The 24,232-nt window shown below is 40.0% G+C and overlaps 1 protein-coding gene across 1 annotated transcript in view; it reads right to left on the reverse strand.

The window, feature by feature from the left end:
* Nucleotides 1-21,044, reverse strand: part of KCNB2 (potassium voltage-gated channel subfamily B member 2) — a 253,748-nt gene extending 232,704 nt beyond the window's left edge. The window contains exon 1 of the mRNA XM_054020132.1: nucleotides 20,462-21,044. Within this exon, the coding sequence (XP_053876107.1) occupies nucleotides 20,462-21,040 (579 nt within the window). The 5' untranslated portion in view covers nucleotides 21,041-21,044. The remainder of the gene's footprint in view (nucleotides 1-20,461) is intronic.
* Nucleotides 21,045-24,232: the final 3,188 nt, after the last annotated feature.

A 24,232-nucleotide genomic window follows, 5' to 3' on the forward strand; every position in this document is an offset into this window, starting at 1 on the left:
AACCAGAAAAGCTCTTAAGAACATGCTTTATTTTAATACTTCCATGGGACTATTTTTGTGTCTATGTGCTTAAGTGCGTTGCTGGATCAGGGCCCCCTTGCGTAACCTCTGCTTTTCATGACGTGATACAGATCCACATTATCTCCAATTTTTCCCCTTAAACCTATATTCTTTATCTTTTCATTACATAAACGTATTCTTTTCCTGATGTTTCTCATTTGACTGTTTACTAAACCTAACTTTGCACTTCCACGTTCAAAGCACTTTACCAACAGTAACTAATTAGCCCTATAATGCTCTTGTGAGGTAAACATTATTAGCCCTATTTTACTTATGGGGAAAATGAGGCACAAAGGGGTCAGTTAAATAGCTTGCCAAAGGCCACACATAAAGCCAGTAGCAGAATGAGGACTGAAACGCTTGACTACCTGCTGCCACCCGCGATGCTTCTCAACGGAGTTTTTCATCCTGCCCTAGGAACCTAACCTTTCCCCTGCAATCTCACCTGGAGTAGAATTCCATCACTCACTAATAATTTGTCTCCTATTACCTTCCTTTCATTTGCTGCCAGAACACTCAGGGACATATCTGTCTCTCCTGTTTGACTTCTCTCACTCCTCATCAACTCCAGGGGGATTCATTCCTGCAGAGCTGCTTTTATTGCAATTCTTGCCCATTGTAAATTAAACCTTCCAGTTTAGAGATCATTCAACTTCATCTGATGACCTGAAAGGTTCTGATAGGTTTTGGCTGCATATGTCTGTGCTTTCAAGAGTCAACTGATTCCAAAATGTTCAAAGTATTAGGGGATGTACTGTGCTTCTGAAACTAAGGGAAGCTGGCTGCACTGAATATAAACTCTTTCAACTTGCCCAAACTACATTTAAAGAGTAGTCAGGCTGCTGGCTCTCAGAGGAATAGTTTAATAACAGCTTACTGAACAAAAGGAGATTTCCAGTGAAAAGAGCAGGAAGGAATTAAGAGTCCATGACTATGAGTAAAATATCTTTAAAATAAAATGCAGACCTACCTGTAGACAACCGTAATCTTTAATCTCTACTTCCAGCTTTCCTTCTTTTTTTACTCCCAAATCTTTTTTTTTAATAAAATCTTTACTCACTTTCCTAACAATGTACTATTGAAGGAATTTGATCAGGGTAAAACGGTTACTATTATGGACAGCAACTAAATTAGACAAGTATAATGTAATCTACAGCACTTTCTTTTAAACAATAACCTCAGGTTGGACAAATGAACTATGTGGCCAAGACACATGTGTGCATGCAGACACACACACGCAGTTGTTGGATTTAGTGTGAGGGGCCTGGGTGGTGTTGGTGGCCTGTGGTACACAGGTGGTCTGATTAGATGAGCTTGTGGTCCCTTCTGGCCTTAAACTCCATGACACATACCCAAAAAATACAAAGGCTGAGATTGCCTGTGGAATTTGGACACCCAATTCCTATTAAATTTAATAGGAACGGGATGTACTAATCCCTTAGGTAGCTTTAAAAAATCTCTGCCAAAAATTATAAATGGAAACATAATTTGATTGGCTATGGTCAGTGAGGATAAACTGTGTCCAGGTTATGTCTGAAACATGTAGGCTCGTGTTTGCCCAAATAGGAAGGATAGTCTAGTGGTTAGAGTGCTAGGTTTGGCCTCAGGAGAGCTGTGTTCAATTACCATATCTGCTACACACTCCTTGTATGACACCGGACAAGTAACTTAGTCTCTTTATGCCTCAGTTCCCCACCTGTAAAATGGGGATAATACTACCTCACAGGACTGCTATAAGCATAAATTAGTTAAAAATTGTGACATGCTCAGATAAATACAGTAATGTAAATTAGGGTCAGGTGATTGTGTCTAAATCCCTCATTACAGACTCAAAATAATGCTAAAAAAATCTGGTGTCTTGTTGAAAATAATTTTAATAAAAAATAAAGAATCATGACACTACAATTATACAGGGAGTTATTTTTGCTAATGGCAGAGATCCTCAAATCATTGCAAGCTTCTTATCATGGATACTTTATTTGTGTCCCTCATTTGGGCCTTTGCAGATTGAGAGGTACGGTGCAAATTCCCTCTCATGTACATGCAAATCAGGTATCTGCATGTGTACATGGCCTAATAGGTACCTACCTCACTATATGCAAATACCTGTTATGTGTATGCAAATTGGGTATTTATGCAAATAACTTGCATTTGAGCAAACATATGCATACAATTGTTCCCTGCTTACTCTGAAAATCTGAGCTATAAAGTCTAGGGAAACATTGTTAAGAATTCATAGAAGCAGTAACACAATCAGATTACATATGAGCCCTTTCTCATTGTTATTAAATAGCTGTCACTCTCCTGCTGCCCTTTGCCAGAAGTTAAATGATGGCATATTGGAGAACTGTCACATCAGACCCTAATCAACTGCCACCTTCCATTTGTACCCAGCACTCATTGCAACTTGAACCAAAAAGCTCCCGATGATTTGGTAGATAATATACTCATTATTTAAAGTGTTCTGAATTTTAAAGGTCATTCATGTGACACAATGAGTTTTTCCTTTGCACTCGAAAGCATGAGTTTTGTTTCATGGCAGCCTTCATTTAGAGCTACTGCTAATAGCAATGTAGGCTTAGGTGAAGGAAGAACCATTTTTACACGAAGGAATTTAGTAGTACTTACTCTTTCCTTATGAACTGTGTGTTTTGTTTTCAAGAAAATTCAACAGATTAGCAAAGCAATAGTGGGTTTTCATCTGTGACACACAGTACTTCAAAAGTACACACTGCTGAATGTAACCTGGAATTGATTCTGCTAAGGTTAAATAACTGCTGGGTAATTACCAGAGCCTAGTTATACTTTGTAAATCCCAAAACACTTGGTAGAAAGATTTGAGCCATAAAGTGGTTTACCTTGAAAAGTAACCTAACTACTAACTCTGCAGTGTACCTGGATTAGTACCCACTGTGCTAATTTACAAACTAGATCAGAGTGGTTTGTGAACAATTTGTTTATTTTTTTTTGTCCACTGTGCATTGTGAAACTACTGCAAGGGGGGGGGGGGGGGGAAGAGCGATCGAGAGAGCAAATACAATATTTGAAAGTCCTGTACTTTCATTCTTACAAAGAGCTTTAGTTATAACTAGGGTATTATGAGGGCTTTAATAAAGTAAGGTAGCTTTATATTGAATATAGTGTTATAAATGAGCTCCTTGGAGACACACAGGTGTAAAAAACCCAGACAAAAATCCCCAATCTGTAATAACGAGCAAAGAAATAGATGTGATCGGGAACCTGTGAGATTCTGAACAGAACGTGTCAGGATTCCGAATTGGAATTACACAGGCTTATGGATCAAAAGTACTGATGACACAGGAACATACGTGATTATGATGTTGTAAATGATGAAACAATGGAAAACATGGCATATGGCACCCCCTTCTCAACAGCTAAAAGAAGCAACTCGTGTTAGAAATTACATTTCTTTCCACTTCCATGCAGCATAAGAATGTGGCTGCTGCAATATCCCAAATCCATAGTATTCACAGATCATACTGAAAAATGCCTGTGTTCCTGGGCAGTTCATGACACTAGGGATATTATATACCGGACATTATGTTTGATTGCAACAGTAAGTGACAGTGAGAGTGGTATGTTTGATCCTGAAACTTTCTGGAAAGCGTGCTGGAGCTGTGTCATTCCCTGTCATTAAAACCCTATTAGGAAAAGAAATGGGACTCTTGCTTTCCCTGGTCAACGGAGATGTGGCCTGTTTTACTTCCGAAAACACAACTTTGATTATCTGAAGGTCTTGTGGGAGAAAGTTAGCAGAACTAGCATCCCCAATTATCCAGGAGATGGGGAGACTGCTCTAGGCTGTTGGCTTCCTCCTTCAAGGCCAGTCCTCTCAACAGGAACCAGCAGTGGGGAAGTAGGGGAGTCTGGGAAGAGAGCTGAACAATATAGCCACCAACAGGCTTTATCTGCCAAATCCCTGATGCACATCAGGATTTCAGCATACTAAGATATCCAGTTACTTTCCCACTCTTGTCTCCTCCCTGCTCCTTGGTCTCATCTCCTCCCCTGCTGGCATTAGGGAAGTCATCCACTAACCTTGATTGTCCATTCCATTTTTCTTAAATCCTTATTATATGAAACAGTGCCGGGTCCTTAGCTAAATTCAGTGATGGAAGGATTAGGTTTTTCAGTACAGGATGAAACAATAGGTCCTACACCCAAACATAACTGATGCTATCCCAACCAATCTGGAATCTGTCCACAGATCTAGTTTAAAATTTCTTTGGTGTAGGGCAATTAAATAAATGGAAATATCCCATCTCCTAGAACTGGAAGGGACCTTGAAAGGTCATTGAATCCAGCCCCTTGCCTTCACTAGCAGGACCAAGTACTGATTTTGCCCCAGACCCCTAAGTGGCCCCCTCAAGGATTGAACTCACAACCCTGGGTTTAGCAGGCCAATGCTCAAACCACTGAACTATCCCTCCCCCAATACAGATGGGACTTTCAGGCACTGGCCTGTGTCTGTGGACTGTGATTGAATTGCCCCAGAGAGCACTCCAGGTGCACAGTGGCAACACATCTGCTGTTACACATCTTGAGAGGGTGCAGCATACTGTTCTGACTGTGAAAAGTCAGCAATACTGTAGGCCTGAGACCTGATCAACCCCCCACCTCCACATTAAACCAGCTTTGGATAAAACTCAGGGAGTTCCCCACTAAAATAAAATAAAAAACAATGTTCTGCTGCTGATAAGCACCCCCACCTCAGAAATGTCCCTAAGGAGAGTTATAACCACCAAGGTTTTAAAGTAGAGACATCCAGGGGCTGGAAAATTAGGGAAGATACAGAAAGAGACTCAACAAATGGTAAGGTATGCTCTAACCAGCATTTTTATGCTGATCATCTGCATAAACAGAGCGGGTCAAAACTAAGTTACAGTTTAGGTATGAAAGATAAAATGTAAAAACTTGGGCAGGAAGGAGGACACATAGGTGTCAGTGTGTAATTGGTTAAAATTTCTGTTATTTAGGAGTGTGGGATAATGTGATAGCTTTAGTAAATTTGAAGGAGGTAGCTAGTTTTACCTATATAATGTAAATGAAAAACAATGCTCTTTGGGAACCATTTCCAGACTGCAGTTCAACATCAAGCTACTAGAACTCTGAAAACCTCTGCATGACCATGACGTGCAGAGGCATCACCAGGAACCCCCAGATGAATGCACCCTGACTGGCCATTGAGTGACTGGTTGGGACTGGTATATATATTCTCTGTGTGTTGCTAATAGATAGATGTTTAGAGCACAGCTATCTAAGTCTCTTTCACTGGGAGAAGGTTCCACAGATCCGTAGAGCCCTGAGGGAAAGGGCGGGTGCTTAAATTGACCAGGTTTCTTCCTGAGCCCCGTGGATAAGAATAGGTGCCTTATACCCTGGGCCGTTGGAAGGGAAAGGGTGGGGATGTCTAAATTGATTGGGTCACGCCTTGAGCCCTCAGTAGGGTATAAGTGGGGTGCCCTAAATTGATCAGGTCACGCCTTGAGCCCTTGGTAAGGTATAGGCGGGGTGCCCTAGATTTTTGCAGGTAACAATACTGGTTGGTAGGAGAGTGCAGGCCACAGGCTCTGTCTGCTTCTTGCCCCTTTTGGAGGGGCTGGCACCACTAGCAGAGTCAGCTTGGAAAGATCCTTGATTCCTTATGCGCAGGGGAGTGCAATGGCTGAAACTGTGGCCAATCTCTGTATGCAAGGCACAGTGTCTTTCGGCATTCCCAGCAGGCACAAGGGAGCAGGTCCACTACTACACATTTTGGGGGAAGGTGGAAAACTCCTGTTCAGACACAATCGGGCCCTTTACTTTACTTTTCTTTTTCATCCATTAACTCAGTTCCATTTTTTTACAGTACTGTAAATCTCCTTTTACAGCAACTGTATTCCAAAATAGCCCTTTTAAGCCCAGGAAATCTACCTTATCTGTGACAACTCACCAAACACGGAATGCCAAAGTATTTGACATCATTGTATAAAAATGTATCAGGCTTTTTCATCCACTGAAAAATGTACAAGTTTTTCTCATGCACTGAATCAAATGTATAGCAGTGCCCCTATAGTCAATAGTCTGACAACTTTCCTGTTATAACTCTCTTGGGAGGCTTTTCTCAAAATCCCGTGTAGGTTGGACTTTGGCACACAAGGTCTCAGCCTGGAGAAATTTAAGAACAACAATTTTAAAAAAGAAAAATTGTATTTCCCCTTAGCCCTCCAGAAAACAGGGAAACACAGAGCTGTTTTCACACTGTTTTTTTCCCCATAGGCACAGCTGTGTATATTCAATAGGGAAAGGAACGTAACATCTCATACATATATAGGCACAACAGGGACAGTAAGGGCTGAAGAGGAAGCCTTTACTAAAAATATCCTTACTTTTGCAGGCATTAGTCAGGCCCTTTATTGTAGCTTTAATGGTTTTTCAGGCAGTAAATGTATTTGCCTTCAAAGAAAAGCAGTTCTCCCCCTATTTCCCTCCTTTTTCTGCAGTTCATCTTTAATCAATAGACACCACTGAATGAGAAATCATTAATATGTAGATTGCTGCATGCAAATTGACTGTCACGGGGATTTCCCAAGAAGCTATAGTTAGCTTATACACCCAAAGGATTTTTCCTCCCTTAAAAGAATACTTTGCTTTGATAGTTTCAACCTAGATTCTGACGGATAACATCCTTTTTACATAATCATGTAATGTGCAGAGGTACTGAGCTTGTGGATTTAATTCCTATCTTTTCTAAAAAAGAAGGGAGGAGGGGAAAAAGCAGCAGAGGGAATTATTGCTCTGCCTCCTGCTTGCAGTGACTGATGTGGAATCTCCTTTAGCTTGCATATTGCCTTTCAGCTTCATTGAACACCCAGAAGACATCTATGCCTGAACAGTGCAGTTTACAGATGCACAACCCCTTTCTAGAGAAGCCCTAAGGGAGGATGCCTCAATGAAAGACTGGCAGCAAATTTGTTTTTAACAGTGTTTGTGTTCTGTTAACCATTCCTTTGTCACAAAAGCTTTCTCTTCAGGCATCCAGGAGGTTTTTAAACATGTTAAACAAAGGAATAGATGCCTGTGATGATGCTGGGGTTACATTTATTATAAATGCTAAGGTTACATTTAATATGACTAACGTTGCCATAGGCATGTATCATATACATTATCAGGTGCAATTTTATGTTTGCAGTTTCATACCCCATAAAACAAAATTTTTAAAATAAATACAAGATCAGCCTCAGAGGAAAAAAAATAGCAATCCAGACTAGCTCTCTCTTCAGAGGGATGGAGATTTGTTAGCAGGCAAAAAGGAGAGAGAGAGAGAGAGAGAGAGAGAGAGATTGATTTAAGGCATCTTATGTTCCACACAGTTGTCACTATTACCAGTGACATAAGAATTGTAGTGTCACAGTATCATGCTATAGTTAATACAGTGAAGCCTTTTCCATTCTGAACCCCCTCTATTCTGTTTATAGTAAGTTTATATAACAAAATTCCTCTTGATCTGAAATCTCTCATCTATGTTATTCTAATCAAAATAATATTTCTCTTGAATATGTTTTTCATCAAAATGTACATGTACAAAACAAGTCACGACAACTAGATTATGTTCATTTTTACTAGATTCAACCATGTAAGAACTAAATGGAATTATTCAGCATCTCATGATGGCAGCAACTACAAAGTGCTTTGGGTTAATGTCCTTCATATAGTATAGTATCAAAAACATGCATATCCACTTCAGCACTATACAGTACAATGTAACTGAGCATAATAAAATTCAGAGTACAATAAGCAGACATTGACATCTGTTGAGGCAAATATAAAAATTGAGTGACCTGAAAGATGAATTCTGACCAAGTGAATATTGAGCACTATGTACTTTGAGGACCTAAAAGCTCTTAGAAATATTATATGTATTAACAAATTAAGCCCTCAACATTCCTGTGTTTAGGGCAGTGTTACTATCCCAATTTTACAGGTGGCAGAACTGAAACAGAGTTTAGGTGATTTGACCAAGGTCCCACAGGGCTACAACTAGTTCTGATCAAAATTCTCCATTAAAACTATTTTTTGATGGAATGAAATGGGTCTCCTGTCCATGGAAAATTTTATTTCTTTTGTTGAAAAACTGAGCATCTGAAAACTTATGTCCTCATTCTTTTCTATGGACTGGTCTCCCTATGTACTACATCTCCCATAATGTATTGCTTCCTCTTACCAACAGGGGAGATCCCGTATTATCATGGACAATGTAGTTCTACTAGGGAGCCCAGCCCATAGAGGAGAATGGGAGCATTAGACACCCAAATGACAATTCCCATGAGGCAACACAGCAGCCTTTTCTAACTCAATTATTCTGGTTTTTGATTTTTCATCTAAAAGTCAACATTTTCTTTGGGTGACCCCGCCCCCATTTTCTGACCAGCTAGAACTATATCCCAGATCTATTCCCTCTAGGTGCATGCCTTAACCACAAGACCATATTCACCAGCACAAGAAGTTAATACATAGACTGTTAGAGTGAAAGCATTCAAAGCAGTCTCCACACCACCTCAGTATAGGCCAATACAGATATTTTCTTTGAAATCATTTATTTAAAGGAAAATGAACTTAAAAGTCCAGAAAAGCCTATATTTTATTGAAAATGACAAGAGCCTTTCCTTTAACTCACTGCAGCCACTGTGGATGCACTCTAACATGCAATCTGATCAGTTAGCTTTGTTTAACTGTATTCCAGATGTCATTATGTTAACCTCTGGGGACGTAAACAATAGAAATGTACTGACCTTTCACTCTATTTCCTGTCAAGAATGAACCAAGTTTTTTCTCAAATTTTTAAGTATTTTTATACTGATCGTCTTACCCATAGCATAAAACACTGCATCCTGCTCTTCTTATTTAAAACCCTCATTCATCATTTACTAATGTGAAGAAATCCAAATCTAGATTTTTGGAACCCTTCTGAAGAACTATTCTTAGACTTTTAAAGAGGCTTGCAGGTTTGCATTTTCAGAGTAACTGATCTAAATTGACTAAGCTCTAATCAGGTTCCTTCATAAATCTGAACTGCTTGGCCTTTAGCCTGTTTGTGTATAGATTCATAGATTCATAGATTCTAGGACTGGAAGGGACCTCGAGAGGTCATCGAGTCCAGTCCCCTGCCCGCATGGCAGGACCAAATACTATCTAGACCATCCCTGATCTAAAATAATAGAATAACAGACTCAAAGTTGCATAATGCATTGTAAAAAAATCCAGAGAGGCTTAACTCATGAGATAAAAATTGTCAAAAGATACAACTGCTGAGCAAACTAGATGACTGAAAATGGCAAGAAAAAAATAAGTTCCTATTGGAGCACAATTTTAAAAATTGCTCTTCATAGGTCATTTATTTCTTTAGGTGACAATCCTGCAAACACTAAAGAACATTTAACTTTACACATCGACAGTTCCATTGACTTTGGGGCAGTGACCATACTTGTGTGTATGTGTTTCTATACCACCCAGTACAATGAAGACTTATTTACAGTCAAACTTATTGAACAGAATGCTATGGAGTATCAGTGTTGCAAAACAAGAGACAAATCTGTGTATACTTAAATGGAACCCATGGGTATTCCTATAATACAAACATTAAATAATTATCATGGCCAAATTCAGTCCTATTATAAATCCCTTAAAATTAATAGTTACAACAGATGGATTGTGCTCCACATCTTTTTAGTAAATCCATGACGGACGTTAACTCATATCACTAAATACCTGTATTTAATGACTAGTAAGCTTGTGTACATACAACTTTGTAAACTGATAGCTCAATCCTGCAAGGCATGGAACCCTCTGGGCCTGATTCAATAGCGCTTTTAAGCATGGGCATGTGATGTGCCAATGGGAATACTGATGTGTAAATGTGATTTAGTGTTTGCAGGATTGAGGCCTAAGAAATAAGTGACAACCGAAGAGAAATGTTTAAAATTGTGCTCCACTAGGAATTCCTTCTCTTCTTGACATTTTCAATAAAATGAGACATCAAAAGAAGTTTTGTTCTAAACTTATGTTTCAAAGGCTTAGCCTCATTTTCAGACATCTTCATTCCAGAGCACTTGGCGCCTTGTGGGATAAAGCCCTATGAGCCTGCTTGCATTCTTTGTGCATCTGAACTCACAGTGAATTTCATAGGAGTTTGGGATGTTCAGTGAATGCAGGACTGGGTCATGCACCTTTGTTTTCCTTTTAAATATTCAGTGCTTTGCTCTTGCATGTTAAATGAAGCTAGGGCCTGATCCAAAACCCACTGAATTCCATGATAGGTTTTTCATGGACTTCAGTAGGCTATGGATAAGATACTGAGGCCTTGATAATCATGCGGATTTTGTGTGCAATGAGCTCAGACACTTGGAAATGTTTTTAACTTGGAGCTTACACTTCAAGGTTACTCTGGAATTTATACCTGAAAAATGTAAAGGAGAATAGGTGAGTTTTCTGGAAAGTGATGCCATTGCATATAATTGCAGCCAGGACTTTATGCACTTGTGAAACTGCTAGAAGTAGAAATAGAAAATGAGATCACTGTTGGTTCCAAAAACAAGCCTATGGCAAGTACTGGATGCTCATCTACTTTTGTTCTCTTCAGTATCCAGTTATAATCTGCTGACTAACGACAGACTTTGCCTTTTAAATGTAGTCATGGTAAGCAAAGAATCATTGCACTCCAGCAAAACCATACATTTCACAAAACAGAGCAGACTGATCAGCCTAAGAATTAAACAAACATAATGTGGGGATTACAATGCTCTGGAATGAAGATATCTGAAAATGAGGCTGTCTTTGAAACATAAGTTTAGAACAAAACTTCTTTTGATGTCTCATTCTATTGCCATGTAAACATCTTAATTGATTTAGAAAACTTTGATAAGAAGTGAGTCATTCAGATTTGAGATTGTCCCATGAATTCTCTAAAAATATCACCTGGCATGATATTACAATAAGCAAAGTAAAGTTGAATTGAGCATTGTACAATGCAAGGAATGTCATCACTCCTCTCATCCAGGGGGCATCCTGCAAATGACTGACGACATCCGGAACTGTATTACTATTACTTGGCTGCCCTTGGGATAGTTCTGGCATGTGCTATACCTAGGCTATTTTAAGCGGTATCCAACCCTTGTGGTTGCATCAGGAGGGACTCAATGAAAGATGAGTGAAAACACTGAAGCTTAGGTGACAATGTCCTCCAGTGTCCTGCAGTGAAATTCACAACCACCTTGGGGAACAACTGACTTCTAAGAGCCATTCCGTGATTAACTTTGCAGCTGTTGGTTTGTTAAATTACTTATTAGAGGACAGAATAGAAAATCTGTTAGGTAATCTAAGCAAGTTTTTGTATTAGCCGAGTGGAGTGAGAGCTTTCAGGTAGGAGTCTAGTGGAGTGGAAAATGCCACTTTTAACAAGCACTATTCATTAAACATTTCTTAGGGTACAGATGAACCTGAGGCACAAAGTTTAGACTCAGATCTGCCCAAACATAATGACAGTGAAGCAGGGGCCACCTTAATTCCGATCCAAACGTCCTCCAATCTTGGGGTGTCAATCTCTAAACTTTGGAATAACATTTACGATTCATGAATGACTGTCAATAATAAGTAGCTGAAATTTGACAAGAAAACAAACAAGATTTGGAGCAGTTTTATGTCCCCAAAGTAAACCTTTTACATGGCCTTCTACTCTTTTCCCCATCTGTTCTCAATTCTTAGACACAACTTTGCTAGGCCTCTGATAGGTACACACTATTGCATTGTTGTGAATTTAAACAAAAACTGCTTTGTTGAAAGTGTTATTCTGACAAATAGGTTTGTCTGGTAGGGTCTACATGTGGTGGACTATCTATAATCAGAACCTCTAGCAGTCCCTAAAATGATTCCTGCTTATTCTATACAAGTCTTATAAATAGGGGGTTGTTTGTCAATAATATGAAGATTTTATTGATCCAGCACTAAACTTTCTTCTTAAACTTCCTTTGCTTCTTAAAACTATCAAAATGTATCACATCTAGCATTAGTTCACAGCCTGCATTCTAACGAGATGGAAAGTACAATATGCACTTTAACTTTAGGGTTAGATTCTGAATTGAGGACCAGCGTCTCAATTGATGTAAATGAGTAATGTTCCCTGGGTTTCAATAGAATTACACTAATTTACGCCAGCTGAGAATCTGGGCTTGTGATTTTCACATGTATGGATCACAATTACCAGAATTACCAATGCATATGAGGAGCAGATTGTGGTCTCCACTTATAGAGGTAGCTCTACTGGGATTCTGTTTTGCTTCCAAAGGCATTTTAAAAACAATGGTGAAAGTCTCACATGCCTGTCCTCAAATGTCTAGAGAGTTGAGTGCTTCCAGGGCTCAGCACTAGGCATCAGATATTCACATACTCCCATAAAAAAAAGAGCACACGTGAGTCCAACGTGTGTCAGGACAAATGTCATTTTCTTGCTGGAAGAAGCAACACACAGGAACCTCTTTAGCTGCATAGTCATTTAGGAGCCATCTGCCCTCTTGTGCTATCACCCATCTTATACACAAATCAGAGAGCCAAATGCAAAAGCCAGCACTCAGGGACATCATATGGATTTGTTATGCTCTGAGCCCCGAATCTGCATGTGGCGTACATTCAGCTATATACTCTGTGTAGTTCGTCATCTGTGATAGATGTAAAAACAACAAGGAGTCTGGTGGCACCTTAAAGACTAACAGATCTATTTGGGCATAGTCTTTAAGGTGCCACCAGACTCCTTGTTGTTTTTGTAGATACAGACTAACGCGGCTACCCCCTGATACTTGATATGTGATAGATGTAGTATTGATAATCTTCAATTAAAATATCACCTGTGTATAATTCATTGCTATTTGTTAATATAACTCTTAATGTTACTTAACTGTTTTCAAACATCATGCCTGAGAGAACACAACACAATGACAACTGCTTATAAAAATATGCAAGGGGTCTGCAGCCTTTTGGGACATGTGACCTTCCTCCTGTTGAAGTGAAAGGCATAACATTCTGTTTTTTCCACTGAGGCATGACACAATTTAGGTAACATGTCAGACCTGAAAAGCCAACTTGTGATATGCCTTGGAGTTGACTGAGGGGCATGCCATATTCTGTAAAATGCTACAATCCTAACTGGAAAACAGTGTGATCCAGAGGTACAGAGCACTGCTGGGCTATCTGTAATTTGTCAGTACAACTGTCAGAAATAGAAGAAGAAGAATGGTGGCAAAGCAAACAATACAGGGCTAAATCCTGCCCTTAGCAGAGGTGGCTAGTATGGAATAAGTGTCTTGCTCTTTCATGAAACCAACACAAGAGGTATCCTGCTTTATGGAATGAGCTGCATCCAATGGTGAATCTGTGTAATCCACTGCACTACAGAAAGCTCCTGTTTGCCTGTGTGAACGGTGAGAGAAAAAGCTCTCTAGGCATTTCCCCCCCACTTTCCTTTCCTCGCACAGGAAAATACCACCGGCCAAAGTTTAACACAAAGTATGTAGAACATATTAACCTGTTCCTTTTTTTCTAGGTATTCCTTTTTTTTTCACAATCAAGCCCTTTGCATTTTCCTGTCCAGCAGAAGTATGGTTTTCTTGTGAGAGAGCTAATAAACAAGGACTGGAGAGTCAGTGAAGTCAGTTTTCATTGCTCGTGATGTGAAAGATCCTTTTCCCCTGCACATTTAATGAATGGAGATATTCCCTGGTGCGGCTGTTTGAAGTCAGTGATAGATTATCTGGATTTGGCTCACTGTAGCTCTGCCCCAGAATAGCTTTCATACTTGAAACACCAGAATTACTAAAAGTTAACTGCTGATACCCAACAGGTTACTTTCAAAAGACATTATATTTGTGTTATTCCAATATCAACAGTTAGCAAGTTCTGTTTCTCAGAAAGAACTTACAGTACCATAGACAACATCACATGACCTGAAGGAACCCTTATGTAACGGAAGGTATTAAAACGCCAAAACAGGACAGATCAAATGGCAGCCCTGTTTTTCTTGATATTTATGCTGATCAAAAATGCTGAATCATGAGTTACATGATACTTCATGCGCAAACTTCAGAAGGTAAATAATCTTTTAATGACCAACTCAGTAGTCAGCATATACAAGCTTTTAAAACAAAATCAATTAACTACTACCAATTCGTTGTGTTCCTTGATATGATATATATTGGCATAGCAATAAACGCACTTAGCTTTCAAGACTTTAAAATACTTTAGTTATTAAATTTTAATGACAAGGATAAAATATAATCTCTTTGTTTTACAGTCACATTGGCTGCCATTAAAGATTTGCACAGAAAATGAGATTTGCTTATAAGTGAAGATGGAAAATGTCCTGATTGAAATAAAGGATGAACTGATGGTAAAATGCCTATAATCCATGAGCATCCATCCAATCTCCCAAACAGATCTGCTGCATCATGGATCTGCTTTGCCATAACTTCATTTTTGGAAGTATTGTGTCTTAAAGGCAGTGGTACTGGGAATGAGGACAAAGACGTAACAGCAATGCATTCAGATAAAGGCATGGGGGACGGTTCTGTAGCCACTTCATGACAGAATTCCCAATGAACTCAGTGGGAATTAGAGGTCAATAGTAAGTCCATCTATGGATCATCAATAAAATCAGACCAACAGTTATTAAAACACTCATTTTCAACACAAGCTGTCAGGTACTGAGGTAACCAAACTCTTGTGAAAATTCAGGAATAAATATTAGTACAGAAGCGGTGCCTATCCTTTTAAGAAGGAGGAAGAATCTCATTTCCCTGTCTCCTTCATCCTAGGTCTGTAATTAGACAAGAGAGCACACAGGAATAACACAGCTTTTGAGGACTGGGGGCAAAAAGAGCCTTAATATAGGGTCTTGTGGATATTGCATTATTGTTATTAGTGTAACCATGCTGACCTAGAGCATTATACACCCTAAGCCTAACATAAAAACAGAGGACGCAAAGACATTTTGTCTGGGCTGCATAACTCAAGATGTAAATGTAAAGAAATGTATCTTCTTCCATTCTCATGATAGCTCTGAAATTTGTAATAGAAACATCCATTTGATAATACATTATTTTTCTTGCATAATAACTCGCCATTGCACTGTGTACAACTAGCTAAGCAGCATATATTATTCATTCTTCAACTCTACACTCTGAAAATCAATAGTGCAGCATTAACGTGGCTTGGCCACTGGGCTAACACTCTGCTTGGCAAACAAGGGGTTAATATATGACGTGCAAAGGAATTTGTATAAATGTTTCACATGACATCCATTTTCATTCCAAAGACATGGAAAATTAATGGGTGTGATTTTCCCATAATGCCTGATCAAAAGCCCATTGAATTCAATGTAAAGACTCCCTTTAATTTCAATAGGCTTTGGATCAAACCCATAGGGATTTTATTATGTTTGATAACTGGCAAAAAACACCCAAAAAGCCAAACTGAGTCCTCAGTGTTTATCCCACACTGTGTAAGAAATAGATTCAACAACAATCTGTTCATGTCAACTGCTAAGGTGCAATGAAGTATCTGAATGAGGATGCAGATATTGGTAGATTAAATGAATATGATATTCTTTTTCATATTTCTTTGAAAGATAGCAAACTAACAATATGTTTTAGGTTTATGCTGAATGATATTTCCATATGTTGTTCTTGATTTTCCATTCTAAAAATCCCTTAATTGTTTCCCTTACAAAGAGAAACTTCACCTCTGAACAAGAAGACAGACAAGCTGTCCTTTGCCAAGATGACACCAATGCTGTTCTGACTGGCTTTTCCCTGGGAATTCAGCAAGTCATCTCAATGACATGTCCAGTCTGGGGGCTTGGATCCTAAACATATAACTAGATAGCGATGCAACATGCTGTTGTAGTGATACTGGATCAACAAAGACAATAATTTTTCTATTTTCCTTCTACAGAGGGAATGAGTTTATCCAGTACAGCTTCTTGCCCCTTGTTTCAGGATAAATTAATAATTTGCTGCGTGAATATGTAATTACACTTTAAACGTAAGAAAATAAGAATGGCCATACTGGGTCAGACCAAAGGTCCATCCAGCCCAGTATCCAGTCTACCAACAGTGGCCAATTCCAGGTGCCCCAGAGGGAGTGACCCTAACAAGTAATGATCAAGTGATCTCTCTCCTGCCATCCATCTCCACCCTCTGACAAACAGAGGCTAGGGACACCATTCCTTACCCATCCTGGCTAATAGCTATTAATGGACTTAACCTCCATGAATTTATCTAGTTCTCTTTTAAACCCTGTTATAGTCCTATCCTTCACAACCTCCTTGTGCAGAAGAACTTCCTTTTATTTGTTTTAAACCTGCTGCCCATTAAAACAAAGTGCTGAAATTTGAATTTTTTACCTTAGATGAGGATCATGCCATATATCCTAATATGGTATCCAATCAACAGCATATTGTATTAAAGCACATAATGTATACCAATTTCAGTATATCTTGGTTTATATGAGGCTAGTTCTTCATTTTCTAACGTTTCATAGACTCCAAGGCCAGAAGGGACCATTTTGATCATCTTGTCTGACCTCCTCTATAACACAGGTGAGACAACTCCCCCAAATAATTCCCAGAGCAGATCTTTTAGAAAAACATGCAGTCATAGAAATGAATCATAGAATCATAGAAATGTAGGACTGGAAGGGATCTCAGTAAGTCATCTAATCCAGTCCCCTGCTGTGAGGACTAAGTATTATCTAAACCAGGTGTTTGTCTAACCTGTTCTTAAAAACCTTTAAAGATGGAGATTCCCCATCTCCATAAAATAATCTTGATTTAAAAACTGTCAGTAATGGAGAATCCACCACAACCCTTGGTAAATCATTCCAATAGTTAATTACCCTCACTGTTAAAAATGTATGCCTTATTTTCAGTCTGAATTTGTCTAGCTTCAACTTCCAGCCACTGGATCGTGTTATACCTTTCTCTGTTAGACTGAAGAGCCCATGATCAAATATGTAGCTATTTATGGAATCTAACCAAGACACGCATTAACCTTCTCTTTGTTAAGCCAAATAAATTGAGCTCCTTGAGTCTATTACTATAAGCCAGTGGTTCTCAAACTGTTGTACTGGTGACCCCTTTCACATAGCAAGCTTCTGAGTGCGAAACCCCTCCCCTTATAAATTAAAAACACTTTTTAATATATTTAACACCATTATAAATGCTGGAGTCAAAGCGGGGTTTGGGATGGAGGCTGACAGCTCACGGTCCCTCCATGTAAGAACCTCGCAACACCCTGAGGGGTCCTGACCCCCAGTTTGAGAACCTCTGCTATAAGCCATCATTCTCGTGGCTCTTCTCTGAACCTTCTCTATTAGACTAGGCCAGGGGTTCCCAAACTTGGTTCGCGGCTTGTTCAGGGTAAGCCCCTGGCAGGCCGCAAGACGCTTTGTTTATCTGAACGTCCACAGGTACAACCGCTCGCAGCTCCCAGTGGCTGCGGTTCGCTGTTCCTGGCCAATGGGAGCTGCGGGAAGCAGTGGCCCAGCCCGCACCGTACCTGCAGACGCTCAGGTAAATAAAGCATCTCGCGGCCCGCCAGAGGCTTACCCTGAACAAGCCGCGAACCAAGTTTGGAACCCCTGGCCTAGGCCCATTGGGACAATTTCTGCTCTCATTTACATTATTCAACCATAACTTCCATGGGAGTAATTGATCAGATTTTGACCCACTGAATATTTACATATAATGTATTCACTAGCTGAGGACAACTGAAAGGCAACTCCAACTGTATAATATGCTTTAGTTCAAGTTACCAACCAAGAATCACACAAAATGGGCAATAAGTCATATAGAAGGCAATTTAAATTAGGCAAATAGGCTTCATATAGCAGCATACACACAAGCACATTATGCATTTCATTGCAACCAAATAGAATAAAACTATATGTTCTGTGAGTCATGTTCAGCCAGATGAGGGGGGAAATCAAGAGGTGCAAAATAAACAAATATGAGCCCTACTAGGTAAAAACAATAAATCACCTTGATTTTCAAAACTTGCCTGTACAGGGTATTAATACTGTGGGTACCACTTTTTACCTAAATCAAATATATTGCCAGGCCCTTCAAAATAGGCCAAACCAGTGGTAAAGTATGCTGTCAATAAACACTTTGTTCAGGGTTTTCAGAAGTGCTCAGCGTTTGCCTAATGCTGTTCCCACTCATGTAGGTCAATGAGGGTTTTGCTATTGAATTCAATGGGAGCAGAATTAGACTAATGTTGAGTATTGATGAAAATCCCACACCCTCTATGTACACACAATTAACCACCAAGTAAAAGAACGATCAAGAGCAAAACCAAACAGAACACATTCTAATAGACTGAAGAAAGGACCTGGGGTTTCACTTTTGCCATATCTGCTCAGCATTATTGTCTTGCTTTCTAGTTTACAGTATATTCTGGCAGAAGCATGACTCATGGATATTAAGTACTATGGGCCATTGCCACCTCTCTGACATGAGAAAACTCAGAGCAGAACCTACAAGAAAACATCCATGCCGTTTCCCCTCTCAAAACTGTCCAGCTGTTGGGAAGCATAAGGTAGCAGTATAAAATTATTCTGGCAGCAGGCATGGCCAGGGAGCTACAGGTAAGCCAATGATCTCTGAGTTCAAACCCAACAGCCTCCATCATCATGTGCGTATCTAATATGGTTCTATGGCGCTTTGGCTCTCTCTCTCTCACTCCCTACCACTGGCAGCAATGCTGGCTCTGTTGCTGTGCTGCCATTCTCTCTCCCCTCCACAAGAGCACTCATATTTCTGGTGGTTAGGGGGAGGTCATGCTTACTTAACCGCACTGCAAAGAAAATATGCAGCATTGAGGGACTGACTCAGCCCTGTCCAGCAGGCTGCATAGCAGCTATATCACAGAAGTGCAGCAGGAAGCCTGATGACCTCTATACCATGCCACTGTGTAACATGGCTTCCTCAAGACTTTTTTGGTACAGCTTATGCCCATCTGCTTCCCTCTGCTCCTCCTAATGGAGAGGAACATATGGCCCGGAATACTCTACTCTCAGAAGTAGAAAACCCATTTGCATGTATTTTCTAAAACATTCTTTAGAACACCCTCGTTTTTCACTGTCAGCTGTTTACTCTAGTTACAAATCTTTATACACCAGGCCTTGACTCTTTAAAGAACATTTTGTCCAGTCTCAATCCAATTATACAGCCCATGGTGAAAAATTAAAACAAGAAATAATATGCTTTTTAAAAAGTCTAACTATTACGAAATGATTATTAACCAATTCATGGAAATGTTGCCATGCTTTAAATTTGCATAAACTTTCATATTTTAAAGTTATTAATATAGGACTGACACCTAGTACCCCACAAGTGAGAGGGCAAAGCATAGCCAGAGTTAAGCAATACGTGTACACTAAGCCTTTGTGTATAGTTTAAGTGCTATTAATTTAGGGCCAGATTTTGATGGTCTTGCTCATATTGAGTAGTACCTTATGCCATGAATAGTCCCACTGAAGTCAATGGGACTCCTCAAGTGCTTTCTATTGTAAGTAACAGTACCAGAATCTGGCCCTTCCAGTCCAATCCTGCCTTCTTAACAAAGGTAAACTTCCCCTTGATATCAGGAGTACATTTGCCTACTTTGCCTGGATAAAGCCAGGAGGATTGGGACATAGTCTAATGAAACAATCTGATTCCTTATCTCTGCATATTCTATATATTCATACAGAACTTATTCTGGGTTTCAAAGGTTTTTTTATCAGAGATAATATCGCTGTGATATTTGCCAGATACAAAGCAACCCTCTGGCTGCTGGTACCACTCTCCTGACGGTCAAGCTGATGCCACTTATTAGATGTCCTTAATTAATGAATTGAGAGACAGCCATTTTAAACCTATACAATGCCCCTAATGGAAACAGTATGAACACTCGGAAGTTGTAGAAAACATTTCTTTATAATCAAATAAAATGATTTTATAAGCAAGGAAGCTACTAGTGTTTCATACTTATACTCGGCAAAGATTAGACATACATGCAGTATACCATTACGTGTGCGTGTTTGTGTTTATATACAACAACTCTGAAGGTTTATAGTTTATATTTATAGTGTTTCAGCCTGATTCAAAGCTTACTGAAGTCAATGGGAGGTTTTCCATTGATTTCAATGGGCTTTGGAGCAGACATTTAATCAGGTGTATTCACATGATCACATGTACCCTTGTTTTTCTCTATATTAAACATTTTGAGTGAAAGTCATTGATGCATTTCAGATAAACAGGTCATGTACTTTTAATTTTCTAGTGCTTTTGTATTAAGCATGTCATTTACCCTACCTTTGCAGCCACGGATGAGTTGGGTTTCTCTAGCAAGTCCCAGAGTTTCTTCCTTTTCTCTGGGCAACAAGTATTATCAAACTCTTCCCCTTCTCTCTCACGCATTGTCTCTGCCTCTCTCCTCAATTCCTCATTCATTTGTTCTTTCTTCTGATGATACCTTGCCTGGCAGCAAGATTCTAAATATATTTCATCAATCCCCCAGAAATCAAGCTCTTGGCCAAAAGAGAGAGCACACATTTCTTCCATCATGTGTAGCTTCCCTGTCCTGTAGAAATTCAAAATGGAGGTGAAAGCCCCTGGGTGTCGATCAAAGAAATATTCATTCTCATTCAGGTTATAGTCATCACACACTTCCAGCAGAGAATCATGGGTATTGCAGTCTCTGAGCTTTCCTAATCGAGTCCTTGGGAGTCTGTCCAAAGTCCTCCATAGAACTTCATGATTGAGCCCACCTACATTTATTTTAACTCTCCTTGAGCAAGTTTTGCTCCTAATGATCTCCACTGGTTCTGGTGGGAGGGAAAGGGTAGACCTTGAAGACTTCCTGTTCATCGCTTGTGGAGCCTTCTCTGCCATTCTGAAACAGATGCAGCTGTGAAACCAAAGTCTTTATGAGAATGAGCTTGGAGAATACAAATTTTCAAGTAGGATCCTCTTTAGACAGGTCTCCCCATTCCTGGAGCTAGAAAAGAAAAATAAATTGAATCTTGCAACACACTGCATATTCATACAGCATTTTTCTTATGTGACTATATACCTCCCTTTCTACACTCTCATATACACATCAGAATATAATGACAAGTGCAGTAATGTTGCTCACTGAGAAGGGTGGTACTTCTGGTGGTAGTAGGAACAATGCCTCTATTTAAATAGTTGGGAATACCGAAAGTATTTTCAGAGAAAAAAAGTCAGAAAAATTCCAGTGAAACATTTTTGTGAGAATTTGCCAATTCATCTAAAATAAAAATAGTTTGCCAAGATGGTTCTGATGGAGGGTTTCTGCCTGGTTTCCTACTAGCTCACCTCACTCACTGGGGAGTCCCGGCTTCCAGGGTCCACAGATCTGGTGTATTCTGCTAGGCAGACCTCTCTGGGTTCTGTGGCTCCAGTCCCTTGTTGCAGAGCATTTTGAAATTCTGGGGTTTTGCTCTGAATTGAAACAAAGCCAAAATTTCAAAATATCAAAATCCTCCATGAAACGGAAATACCAGCTCTAGGTATTATGTGATTTATTACATTACTTCTTGGCCATGCATCTTTTATTGACCAAGGAAGGTTTGACATGTAACTAAAAATAGTTCAGCTCCACTGCCATTATAACTGGTCAAGTTTTCTAGTGCTAGAAACTAATGACTGGCTTACAGATGTTTGAACATCATCACGTGACTCTGTTCTAGCCATTTACATTATATTTTGGGTTGCACATTGGAACAGCAGGCATATATATCACTCTCTATCTTGTCAGAGACCCCCTTCTTCTGCACCACTTTGCCTACCTGTTCAGTTGCTGCAGGAACATGATTCCCAATGAATTACAGCAACCAGCATCTTCAGGTTTCTGATAATCCTCAAGCTCATCTTCATTCACTGCCTAATGCTGCAGAATCCTTCAACAAGTGCAGCTTCCCTTCACCCCCAGTTGGAAATACCAATATCAAACAAGTAGTCCCCACATAATGTGGTACAAGTCTCCCACAAAGAATAGTTTTCCCTATGATCTCTTGCTCATTTACCAGACACTATGTTTAGATAATATGCTGACTAGTCAAGGGGCCAAAAAAACTCAACCAAGGCTAGATAGACAGGGTCTGTAAAAGAACATAACAGATAGACTGAAAGACCTCTTATGGGGAAGGTGAGAGCTATCCTTGTTTTCCACCACTGGAGAACAGACTTGTCTTCCTACCTGCAGCCTGACCCTTCTTCTGAACTGGACAGCGGTGTGGAGGACGGGAGTGCCTTGCCAGAAGTCCAGCAGGGCAGCCCGCATCCTTCCCTCCCAGAGCGGAGTGGTGCGGAGCTCTCCCGGCAGGGGGCACGGTGGGAGGGGCCCCATGGCCGCCCCCCTTGTCTCTCTCCCACCGCTTCCTCCCACTCCCCCCGCTACCTGGGGCACATCTGCAGGGCAGGGAGTCCTGGCTCCAGCCATGCCGCAGGTTGTTGTTTTTTTTTTTGCTTTGCTGTTCTGGCCGCTGCGTTTTTTGTTGTTGTTTTTTTTGCTTGGGGCAGCCAGAAAGCCAGAGCTGGCCCTGTCCATAGCCTCTGTTTGCCGGAAGCAAGGAATGGGCAACAGGGGTTGGATCACTTGATGATTACCTGTTCTGTCCATTCCCTCTGAAGCACCTGGCATTGGCCACTGTCGGAAGACAGGATGCTGGACTAAATGGACCTTTGGTCTGACCCAGTATGGCTGTTCTTATATTCTAAATAACTTCAGTTTAATTACAAATGTAAGAACAAGAATTTAATCCTGTTTACAACACAAAAGCTAAAGTAAAAAATCCCTAGAGATTTTATTATATTTATATTTTTTAAAGATTTCCTTTCTTCCTTCAGCAGGTGGAAAAACTCCAAGATGTCTGGGCCCTATCCTGTGATGTACTGGAACTGCCTGCCTTCAATGCCAAGCAATATCAGGGAAAGAAAAGGAAAGGGTCTACATCCTTTCAGCTAATATTTCACCTCATAAAAACATGTATTTATATTTGTATGCATGTATAAAAAGACACACAAGATTACATTTTATTCTGTGTAGAACTTACTGTCTTACTGTCAAAAACAAATATCTTAGTAGCTGAAATCATTTAAAAGTCAAAAGGATTCTGCCGTTTCACATTCCACACTGCACAATGAAACTCCCTCCTGATCTCCTAGAGTAAATGCACTGAGGAGGCAGCCCAAAGCTGCTCAATGCCTATTTACATGAGGGCTTAAGCCTATAACATTTATCTTCATTCATGAAAAAGACACCTGATAACTTCACTTGAGGAGATAAATGTCATATCAAATCAAAGCCCTCAGGCTGGATGTTTCCACTCTGTGCATCTCTTTTTTTTTTTCACTGGACCAGCTCCTGTCTTCTCACCCACCTCACTGCAGCCCTAAATGTAGCAGAACTACCATGATAATAGTCTGCAGCACAGAGGGGACTAGCCGCACATATGCAGCACGGGGGGGGGGGGGAGAGGGGGACGACGACGGAGGCTTCTACACCCTGCAATCTGCACCCTCTGGTGGCTCTCTGCACAGTACCAAAATGGGGTATTGGGACTGGCAGGGGTAAGAGTTGTGCCCTCAGAATTACGCAGTCCACTCATGCAAGTCTCCACATAGCAGACAAACAGCAGCTAACAGGTGTTCCTTACCTTGAGAGAGGATTCTGTACTGAACTACCCCTGGAGAGATTCTCTGTGCATGGCCTGTTCACTTAGGTTTTGTCCAGGGGTCCAGGATGTATTTATCTATTATTTAACATAGAGGTGGAGATAAATAGATATTTACCAACTGCAATAACATACATGAATATTTATCATCGCAGAAAGCAGTCTCAACCCTTATGAAAAAATCCCTTAGAACTTAATAGACAATGTTAACTTCTGTATAGGTCTCTTAGGCTGTTGTATAGAATTTAACAGGAAACTTTATCCCTGCTACAGATTTTAAAAAAACTTAGAGAGGTTATGATATTCTTTATTAAATTCAATCAGTAGGTTTATAGAGTCATTTCTATAGAAGTCCATTGGTTTAATCTCTATTAAATTCTAGAGA

Source organism: Malaclemys terrapin, chromosome 2 (genome assembly GCF_027887155.1).
Source record: "Malaclemys terrapin pileata isolate rMalTer1 chromosome 2, rMalTer1.hap1, whole genome shotgun sequence".
In the NCBI taxonomy this organism is placed as follows: Eukaryota; Metazoa; Chordata; order Testudines; family Emydidae; genus Malaclemys; species Malaclemys terrapin.